The sequence below is a fragment of the Watersipora subatra genome, chromosome 6 (assembly GCF_963576615.1).
Source record: "Watersipora subatra chromosome 6, tzWatSuba1.1, whole genome shotgun sequence".
Taxonomy (NCBI): Eukaryota; Metazoa; Bryozoa; class Gymnolaemata; order Cheilostomatida; family Watersiporidae; genus Watersipora; species Watersipora subatra.
The window spans coordinates 39,301,637-39,313,139 of NC_088713.1; the positions used below are offsets into that span (position 1 = coordinate 39,301,637).

Genomic DNA, 11,503 nt, shown 5'->3' on the forward strand with positions numbered 1-11,503 from the left:
TTACTATTCTCTCTACATTTATTCATTCATTAAAAAATTTTTTCCACCAATTATTGTAAATCAACTTACCTCATCAGATTTGCTCCAGTCTCCTTCTGAATGGGAAGATGCCGGATACATTTCCTCGTTGTATTCAAATTTCGGAGATATATAATCCAGTGAAACAGAGATAATCCAAAGTTCTGAGAGAAGATTATACGTAGATATCCAAATTGTAGAATTAATCCAAACTTTTGTGAGATATATAATCCAGTTAGGTATAGAAATAGTTCGAAGTTCTGAGAATTTCATGTATAATAACTCCAGGAAAAAAAAAAGTCTCGATAATGGTGAGCCCATCAAACTTGGCTGTTTTTATACTAGTCAAGTTCAAGGAGGTGGAACCTGGACAAAAGCTATAAATCACTTCTAATCCATCTTGTCTCACTCAACTTTCGCGAAAATTGAATTTCGCGAAAGTGAATTTCGCGAAATTAGATTTCGCGAAATTACACAATATATTTATATTATATAGTCAACTTTCGCGAAATTGAATTTCGCGAAAAGTGAATTTCGCGAAATTGGATTTCGCGAAATTATATATTATATAGTCTACTTTCGCGAAATTGAGTTTAGTGAAAGTGAATTTCGCGAAATTTGATTTCGCGAAATTACACATTATATATTATATAGTCAACTTTCGCGAAATTGAATTTCGCGAAAGTGAATTTCGCGAAATTGGATTTCGCGAAATTATACATTATATATATTATATAGTCAACTTTCGCGAAATTGAGTTTCGCGAAAGTGAATTTCGCGAAATTGGATTTCGCGAAATTACACATTATATATATTATATAGTCAACTTTCGCGAAAGTGAATTTCGCGAAATCCAATTTCGCGAAATTACACATATATATTATATAGTCAACTTTCGCGAAATTGAATTTCGCGAAAGTGAATTTCGCGAAATTGGATTTCGCGAAATTACACATTATATATATTATATAGTCAACTTTCGCGAAATTGAATTTCGCGTTTTTCAATTTCGCGAAAAGTCTTCTGATATTATGGATGATGCAGCTAAATTTATCAAAACTCATTAATTATTTGATGAGGAGAATTGTATATAACCAGCAGAATTTTACTAAAACGATATCAATTCTTCATTCAATCTCAGAGAATTATCACACTACACAACTATGGAGGATAATACTCAATCTGGAGTGATAAAACCTGGATCGAATAGTTCAGTGAAGATGTCGAAAAAGAAAATTTCACCTGTAACTCTTTCTAACAGGACTCCTCCAACGAAGAAGAAGACATCCGACCAAATCGTAACGAATTTGGAGCAAAGGGCAAAAGATATGGCAGACAAGTTAAGAACATTAAGTAAGGATACTTTAATGGAAGCAAAATCACTGCAGAAAATGACAGACCTTTCAGTAGGATTGATTATGGAGGTGACAAAAACGGAAGAAGCTCATTCGATCCATGGAGCGTGCTGTATCATTCACTTTAACTATGTGGAAAATGGGATTAGTAAATCTACTGCTGTATTTGCTCCAAAACGATTTTTAGATGAATCGCTGTCTTATCCAAGTATTATGGTATATCTTGGATTAAAACCTAAGAGTAATGGACAGGGAAGTTACCATGACTTAAGACGAGTAACAGAAGGAACCTCAACTCCCTTGGAAATGAAACGCACTCTAGCCAATCTGAGAACGAAGAGACTTGAAAAACTTATACAACTTTTCGAGAGTCGTCATCTCAAGGAGTTCAAAGCTCCATCTATTTTCTACTATCACAATGTTGGAACAAGTGAATACAAAGATGCTGAAGGCAAGGTGAATGTGGTACCAACTGTAGCATTTTCAACCAAAGTTGATGGAGAGGAAGTTCAAGGAACTTTAACGATGCCTTCGAGATATGCCCTTTCGTTGAAAGAAAATTATCCGGGTATCATTATATACAAGGGACTAGTAACATCTCACAATACTCGCGAATACTACGATGTAGTAGTCATGGGATATGAAGAAGCAAGCAGTTTTTACGAGAGTTCACAATGCAAAAAGGAATCTGCTATCATAGATATTTCCAATGACGATGAGTGAATGATAAACAACTCGATACAAACTTCGTTATAAAGATTGTACATGAACATTTTCTCATATATATATTCAATGTTTCATTTATACTATATTATCTTTATTGTGTCCTATCTACTTGAACATTTTCATATATTTCAAGTTAAACATAAACTATTTTATTTTTATTGAAACAAAATGATGTTGGAAATAATGAATAATACATATAAATATATCTTTTAAAGTGAATAATTTTGTAATAAAACTGATCTTTCATTCAACATATTAATTTCTCCAACAAATTTCAATCTTACATACAAAAAAATACAAAAAAAAAACCGAAAATAAATTCCTTAAAATTCTTAACCATTCAAGAGCTTCAACATTACAAAATCATCAAATCTTCAAAAAATAACTTTGTACATAAACACTTTCTCATATATATTCAATGTTTCAAATATATAACAATCTCCGGAAAATCAACCCCTCGGTGTCCCAGATATTAACCCCCTCACTCATCCGGTAATCTCTCGCTCTCCTCGATAATCCGCGAGATCCACTCCGGAAAACCAACCAACCCTCGATGTCCCAGATATTCACCCCCCACTAATCCACCGATAATCCGCGACGATTCGGCCGACTAATCCGCAACGATTCCCCCGACTAATCCCGCGATAATCCACGTTTAATCGGATGACTCATCCCCCACTAATCGGATGACTCATCCACAGATAATCCGCCGATTACGCCGGGAGCGGATCCATACCCCCTCGAATTCAACCCCCTACTCTACACCACAATTTCCCCCCAAACCCCAACATCTCATTCAACTCCACCCAATTCAATCTACACCCCTAGCCAATTTAATTCGCAACCCCCTTTTTCTACCCCCCTGCTGGATCCGTCACTTTTTTGTGTAGATCTGCTCTCTACATACTACTAACGATAGAGCGAGAATGGTCAGGGACTGCTTAAAATCGGATACAAAAGTATCTCAAATAACCTGTTTGACTTTGTACAAACACTGACATTAGGTGATATAGCCTATAGCAGTGAAGTAAAGTAAAAGGGTTCGTTCGTAGACAACTCCCTTTGCCAGAGAAGTTAACTTCCCTAAGAGTAGCTTTTTCGCAATAAAAAAACTTGTCAAGAAATGTCTTGTGTTTACTGATATTGTGTATGAATTTGCTTAAATACACTGAAGTTAATTTTTTGCAGGTAAATTTGGAGACCGCAAGAACTACTTCTCGGTTGCTGACAATGAGCTCTTCGACGCGTAATTGGAACAGTGGACCGATGGAAAAGACACAATTTCCGATATAAACAAACTTGTTTTTCAAAATACAACTGGACGACGCATAATGCGTTCACATGTTTTATATATTTTCCTAATTTTTGCTGCTAGCTTACTCTGTACCAGACAAGGAACTGCAACTTGGTTTTACTTATAAGGTAAAATTTTCGCACGAACTGGTATTTCATGACAATAGTTAATTCTTACTGAAGAAGTTGTTGGTAATTGGCTCTAGGCTTGCTAAAGGCTGGTATTAGAGCTGAAAGACATTGGTAGCTGACTCGAGAACTCTTTTTAAATTGGTTATAAGGTTTTGTACATTATATCAGGAGTTTTCAAGATTTGACCGTTATTGTTATTATCTAGATATGCTGCCTGTGTAACATTTGCTGCCTGTGTAACCTAATTACTTTATTTAAATAAACTAACATAATAAAGTTTTTACTTTTGATTTTAGAGCTACATTATGGAACACCTCCAGCTTGAGAAATACACAAATCTAGAGTTACACATGCGGGTGTGTTTATGCTTAGTGTGTGTGTGCGTGTACCTTAACTTGGTTAACTCGAAAGGTTTTTTGCCCAACGGCTACCGAGATGGCTGTTATCGCTTTAGAATATCACTTTATTTCAAGCCATAGATACATACATCAAATTTTAGTAGTTATTAGGCGTCGTTATTACCACGATCGGCAAAATATCTTTGTTAACAACTTTTCTTAAGGTTTGCAAAAAATCAAGTTGTAACCAAACATCCGCTTTGGGGTAGCCTTTCGAAAGCAAGGAAAAACGAGGTACCTTTCAGATAAACTTAAAGAGAAATCGGCATCGTTGGTTTTTGTTAAATTGCTCTAAAGAAAAATATGTTTTTTTTACTGTTTCAACCACAATCAAGTTTTGCCTATTTTAATCTGAAAACGTCCCGGCAGTCACATCACGTAAAACAAACTTTTAAATCTCAAGTAATAGGAAAATATTTATACTTTCTGACAAAAATTGTTAAAAAATTACACGAGAGGTCCTTTAACTTGCAACAAGCAATCTATGCTTTTGACTAATATGAAGTTTGTATATGTACTGATGAATACATGCACTTGTGACAGCATTCTCATAACTTGAACGCTCTAATAACTCGAACACTTTTTTCGGTCCTGTAATGTCGAGTTAGTCGGGTTTCACTGTATCTACAAAGTATCTACAGAATATTGCCTTTCTATTGGCCATGTTTGGGGCTGTCAACAAGGTTCTGCTTTTTCTCTAGAGCAGTACATCTACTGAGTCCGCGGCCGTGGGCTCTTTTCTGGGTTTTTTTCCTGTGCCAGGAATTTCTTACAGTAGGAACATTGCTGCCTTATCAGGCAAGTCCTGTCGGAGCCTTCAGCAAGTTTATGCTCCTAGAGCAGTGCATCTACTGGGTTTGTTGCTGCAGGGTTGTACACAGCTCTTTGGATTTCTTCCTGTTGCCAGGAGGTTTCTCCAATAGGAGCAATGCTGCCATTTTTCAGGCAGGCCCAGGCCGCGTTCAGTAGGTTTCTGCTCCTCTCCTCGAGCAGTTCATCTACTGAGTCCGCTGCTGCAGGTAGGATGTTACGCAACTCTCTCTGGGTTTCTTCTTGTTGTCAGGAGGCATGCCCTAATCCGTGTCGTCTGTGTTTCTTCCTCCTGCCACTTTTAAGGCAACAATAAGTTCATCCAGAAATCTAGTGATCTAACGCAAGTCTTGTGGTGGAATTCTTGGGATCATCAGCGATCCCACTGCTGCCCAAGTGTAAAGGTTTTGTGCCACTTTACTTTCCTTTACTAGTACGAGACTCAGTGCATGAGTTTATAGATGTATTTCTGCTTTGTTCATGAGAGTTCAAGAATAGTCAAACGCATGCAATGAACAGGCCCAGAACAGCTCTGCTCTTTAGCGCAAATGTCCAGGTTTATATAGCGGGTAGGCCCCCCTCTCATTCTGCTTGGCTGGGAAAATTGCCTATTTTTATGAGCCAGCTCAAAGGGTACTGCCAAAAAAACAGTTATTCTCCCTTGTCAGTAGCAGTGAATTAGCTCCTGGGAATAGTTGACAATTTTTGATATTTACAAAATGTATATCCATCATCACCGGTGATTGAATAGTTTAGATTACATTCTGTTTATAATGCCATTGCTAACATATAAAATAGTTTGATTCAACAAATGTTTTATTTTGGTTGAAACGATTTAGAAAAGAACTGAAAGTTGTCCGTGAAGAATCAATATATGGACTCGGTAGCTCTATACTATTTTATTATAAATATATTCCTTGTGGCGGTGAAAGTACAGATAATCGCTCACAAAAACTTAGAGAAGTGTGCGTAAAGATCTTTGTATGTAACAAAAAGTTAAATGCATACAAAAGTGCCACAATTTTGCATTAGTACAGAAAACTTGTACACTATGACAAAGGTAGTACAACATAAAGCAACTGCATGACATAGGACTGATCTCAAACTATGGTGGAAAACATAAAAAATGCAAGTCCCACACTGAGAATGTTTTAATCTTATTAACTAACTGATGCAGAATGTAAGAAATACACACATTAACCTTGTATATGAAATAATCTGATTTATTGATATAGCGAGGTCAATCAGAATAATATAATATAAGTAAGTGAATGGGAATATACTTATATATAAACCAAAATGTAAGAAGAGAATATGTGAGAATTTCTGTATTTAACAAATCATCCCTCAAAGCAGCAACATCCTAGGGGGTAAACAGGATGAAAGACTGTTGACCACCGTAAACTTTGTCTTTCAATTGGTCAGTCAACATCACAGCTGTCTAAAGGCATGGAGACAGGTAAGGCAGCAAATGATTAGCAGGTGATTAATCAGGGGGAGGAGGGTTGTATCCAGGGAACAAGAAAAGCTTTTTCCGAAGATGTTCGATCATAGTTGGATTCTGACCTCTTCCATGCCAATGCTTCGATTTCTTACTTTCCTTTTAATCTATTGTATCAGAAAACAGTGTCAGCAAGTAAACATTAGTAACAGTTTAACGAATATGAAGTATTTATATTATATAAAAAAGGGCCTAATTATTTACAATTGTTGTAAAGGCAAATTGAACACTGCACCTATAATCACTTTTCATAATATAAAAACTGCTTACGATCACCCAAACATGACAAAACCTTGGGTGTACAAACACTTAGAACATTTGTTTTGACATGTAAAAAAAAAGTCCACTAACAAAGTTTGAAGCTTTCTGAAGCAGCTCAAACAAGTCGATGCAAGACCACATTTCTCATTCATATAGCTTGATTCTATGTTGCTCTGAGAGTATTTAAAATTGACACACATTTGCTTCCTTTCCAAGTCTGTCTTGAATCATAAAAAGGAATTATCTAAAATAAACTGGTAGATGTCTTTCTCAAAATCTTTGGCTAAATTATTTAATATTTATTACAAGAAAGGGCTCTTTCAATTTTTTTATTTAAGTATATGACAGAATGCCAAAAAAATTCTAGCTAGAAATATAGTGCATTGTAAGTATTTACTTATTTCTACATGCATCTAAACTCTTGAAGTTATACCCTTAATATAACTTTCGGTGATGATCAGTTACTGGAGGCAGTAACTACTCTATTTAAGACTAACGAAATAATCCAATAAAGCGTTTTATTGTGTGTTGAACTTGCTTATTATAAGGTATTTGCTAATCTTATGAGCAAACACTGTTAATTAGCATTATCAAACACTTTAGCATAAAAACATTAAAACGTTTATTAAGATCTCACACCACTGCTTTCACAAATGCATTCCTATGGTTGCTCTTATCTGGTATCAAATGATATTATGGTATCGGCAGACCCGACCCAGTTGGAGTATTGTGGATCTTGGTGAAACCCAATCTAAGCAAAGCGACAGTAACTATCCAAAAATTGTGAAGAGTATAGATGAGCATAAGAGTCATTGAGAAATTATTGGATGAGATAACCTTCTCATGTCTAATTTTGACTGTTTTTTGGCTCATATTGGTACTTTTGTACTTTCATAAACAAATAAACCTGTAAATAACTAATATAAACACAAAAGACCTTCATCAAACGCATCTACATAAAATATTAACCGTATTACCTTTAACGAACAGCGCTAACAAAGAGATTTTAATTGCAAAATTTAGCACAGCCTACTATCAAATTTCCGCTCTGATTCATTCCTGCATATAAACTATAACAATTGTGATGTGCGTAAATACGTTGTCAATAAACTAGCACTCGATTCCAAAATAAAAAAAAATTAGTTAAAACATGTAGCTATTATTATAAGCACTGGGTGTGTTCAGCTCTTACCTGTTTGTCAAAGAGAGTCTTGAGATCTCGATGGCAGGCATGTTTAGAAAGGGACTCAACAACAGCATTAATAAACCAGGAACCGTATTGGGTATGTCTATGCGCCACGTGACCTGTCAGAGTTTAAATGTATAACTAGTTATGTTGGATGATTAAAATCATGCTTAAGCTAAAAATGTACTGAATATTAACAATGTTCACCCTTAAATGTCTTCTTGAGTACAGTGGTCCGGTTATTAAAATATGCAATGAAATATATTGATGTCCATCAATATTATGAATTATTTGCTTGAATTTGAAAATTATTAAGTTTACCAGGAAAACTGGCTTGCCAGATTATCAGGTCATCGGTGTCTAAGACTGCAGGAGACATGGGCATAAGCATTGGGGCAGAGACTGTGTTTGGCTCTGGAGGTGTTGTCAGGGTTGTGGATGAGCTAGAAGGAAATCCAATGGTAGGTGAATTTGTAACTGATGACAGGGGAAAACTTGGATGAAGTGATGAAGTGGAAGGTTGAGGGTCAGTCACCACTCTATCGGGCAGGACTACAATAAAAAGGAATTCATAATCTTTACCTTGAACATGTTAAAAATATTGTAGATTGAGGTTTAATCATTGATTGTAGGTTCACTAAAATTAGTAACCAATAACCAGGAAAGATAGACTAGAAATAATATGCCTTACAATATATAAGATTAACAGTGCTTAGCTGGTCAAACGCATATTAATGGAAATTATGTTTACTTTTGATGTGCAAAAGAAATGTAAGATGGAGTTCTAGTTATAAATAGCTTCAAGAAATATGTAACTCACCTCCAGTGCATGCCTGAATGATAAGTAATTTTGGTTTTCCGGCCATTGCTCGAAAGTTCTGAGCGTATAAAGCGTTATTGATTTCTGTTCTCTGCACCGTCGTTCCATCAGTTCCGGATATGCCTGTTTCAGAACCATGACTAAGGATGACCAACACAAACATCCCATAGTTTGCATGCTCAGGCCTTCTTGTCTCATTTCTGATCACTTCCAACATGCGCTGTAAGGCAACCATTAGAAGTTCTCAATTAAAAAATTGGGTTGAATAATTGTATTTACAAATATATTTGTGACACCAATACTAAATCAAAACATTGTTGTGTTTAATTTCTAAATTCCAGTGAAATGTTGGAAGTGGTTTGCAGCAATATCTCAGAAAAATATCAACTATTTTACACTGTGGTAATCTTTAACAAAATTGGTTGTATTTTATTTACGTTGCTACCATACTCAGCCTTGGTTGGGGTTTCATTCATTTTAATCAAATAGCCAACAGCACACAGCCTACGGACTGCTGTGTGTTGATTTGCAATGCAAGTTTCTAGAATGTCTTCATAACAAAATTCCAAGAACGTGCTTATAGATGGCAGAGGTCCCTAATGCATGTGGCTGGTGAGTTTGAGATGCTGGTGCCCAGGAACCAGGTAGAGTTTTGAAATCAGATAATTTTGTTGAACTGACGAAAAACACGTTACAAATGCGTGTTGAGTTGGAATAAATTAAGCTAAAATATGCAGAATCATAGCAGTTGCAGTCAGCAAAGTGTTGTTGTGGTTTTACAAAATTATTCTTGATAAACTTGATAACAGTAAAACTACAATACAGAGAATTAACTACAGCATCATTTCTATCAACATTTAAGTTTGATAAAAACTATTTGTCCACAGCAACCCATGAATTTAATTAACAGACGCTAAGTTTCACGTTCAAACTTTACAAAAATATACAAAATGTTGCTACATGTACATGTACCTGTTTTCAGGCCTTCAATGAACACATTGGTATGCTGCCTAAGTACTATGACTGTAAGTTATCAAATGTAAATATTAAATGATTACGCTAGTTATCTCCTATTTCAGACTGCACTCTGTTAACGCGTATATTATACATGTAACTCAATCTGCAATACACTGATTTCTACTAAAGTTGTCACAAATTACATACCATTCAAAATATTAAACATAAAAATGTGCCACTTGGTTATCAAAAACACAATACATGGCTGTATGTAAATTGTTTAATCATTTAGAAAAACAGATTTTTAACTATGAAAGAAAAGCAAAAAAATTACAAAAGTGCACCAGCAGTCGATAGCAAGTGCTAGCGCTTCTAATTCCTCGCTGCTACAATAGTATTTATTAATACACACACACACACATACATGTACACATGTTCAAGCACACAAACACACACAAACATGAGCACGCACAAATGCGCTCACTCACACAAATGCAAGCTTGCGAATGGCACAAGAAATACACACAAACTCACAAACACATGAACACACTAACATCTGTACCGCTGCGCACACTGCACTAACACAAGCACCAATACTAGCACTAACGCATGCACTAACTTGAGCACTAGTACTCTAATACACACAAACATAATAGCAATGTGAAAATTTTTAACATAAATTACATCACATGCAGTAACATTAAAATGGTTATAGCTCATTTGAGATATCACAGCATTAAAAGGCTGTGATATCCTAATAGTTAAAACATGCAAAAACGAAAGTTCAAATGTAATATTCAGTTTTTACCAACCCAAATTTTTAAATATCAGAGCTTATTTATCGAGTTTAAATAAAGTTTTCAATAATAAATTTCTCTCGAACTATAGTTAAAATAATGAAAGCAGATTTCACTACAAACCTGACCAGAAAGATTTTCCTCCCTAAAGCAACAAAATCCAAGTTTATCAAAAAGACACAAGATCCTCTGACCATCTCGAGTAGAACCTTGTCTGTCATCTGAATGTGTGAAATTTATGTTGTTAATAAGAAGGCAGTGTCCTCTTATCGTGCTCATTCTGTACACCTGTGTTAACAAAAGGTACAAATAATGACTTAGTTCAGTTCATATAAACTTGGTTACAGCTAATACTAACTACATGGAATGACCTTTACATTGCTTAGCACGCATTTAACTAGTTACTATTAAACTATTTATTAATCTACAGGCTAAAAAGGACTCACCTCATCTGAGTAAAAGAGATCTTTGACATAAGACTTAGAGCATGGTTTAACAGTCAGTTCCTCAGAAGCCTGGTCTGAAGTATCAGAGAGCTCACTGTCACTTGACTCTTCATCTTGTTGTGGTTGAACAGCATTTGTAAGCCTTTCTGGTTGTTGTAGAACAGGTACCACATCCTGCTCTGCGGCTGTAAAATTAGATGCTAGTCATAAAATTATAAAATTATGCACTATGTTGTCATGATGTTCTGTTTATAAAATACTAGTTGAACAAAGTATCAAACTACAATAAAAGCATTCTCATAGAACTTACCGACAACAATAAACTATTTACTGCAATGCTATATTATATATTTTCGCAGCCAGCACAACATATTGTAATGACTTAGTTAGGACTTTTAGATATTTAAAATAATTTAAAGCTGTCTAAATCATATTCAGTTTTATTGCAAGCAGTTATTTAAATAACGAGAAATTAAAAACAGATACGAACTAACGTAAAATGCTGGAAAAGTAGGTTACGTTATTATACTGACGTATCATTTTTTTAACATTACTGTTATTTTCTTACTTTTAAAAGGGATTGTTGGCTAGCCATAATAAATCATTAACAATTATCTACTATTTATTATTGAAATATTCAAACTTTCAGGATTTAGTAGTCAGTATACAGAAAATTAGTAAAATGCATGGCAATTCCTTGATAGTCAATCTCGCATAGTGTTTCAGAGTTTAGACTACTCATTTCGAGATTTACTTAGCCTCAATTTAAGTCGTTGGTTTGCTATAATTAAAGAAAAATACTG

The 11,503-nt window shown here is 35.1% G+C and overlaps 1 protein-coding gene and 1 long non-coding RNA gene across 3 annotated transcripts in view; one reads left to right on the top strand and one right to left on the bottom strand.

Annotated features, from left to right (window-relative positions):
* Positions 1–3,707, top strand: part of LOC137398570 (uncharacterized) — a 31,655-nt gene extending 27,948 nt beyond the window's left edge. For both annotated transcript variants that reach the window (XR_010978966.1, XR_010978967.1), the window contains exon 5: positions 3,288–3,707. This is a non-coding gene — a long non-coding RNA (uncharacterized lncRNA). The remainder of the gene's footprint in view (positions 1–3,287) is intronic.
* Positions 3,708–6,280: 2,573 nt separating this feature from the next.
* LOC137398242 (cell death protein 3-like) lies at positions 6,281–11,442 on the bottom strand. Its single transcript, XM_068084349.1, has 7 exons — positions 11,439–11,442; positions 10,701–10,885; positions 10,378–10,542; positions 8,501–8,720; positions 8,002–8,232; positions 7,687–7,799; positions 6,281–6,340 (listed from the first exon to the last, which is right to left on the bottom strand). The coding sequence occupies exons 1-7, from the start codon at positions 11,440–11,442 to the stop codon at positions 6,281–6,283; spliced, it is 978 nt and encodes a 325-aa protein (XP_067940450.1).
* Between the last annotated feature and the right edge of the window lie 61 nt (positions 11,443–11,503).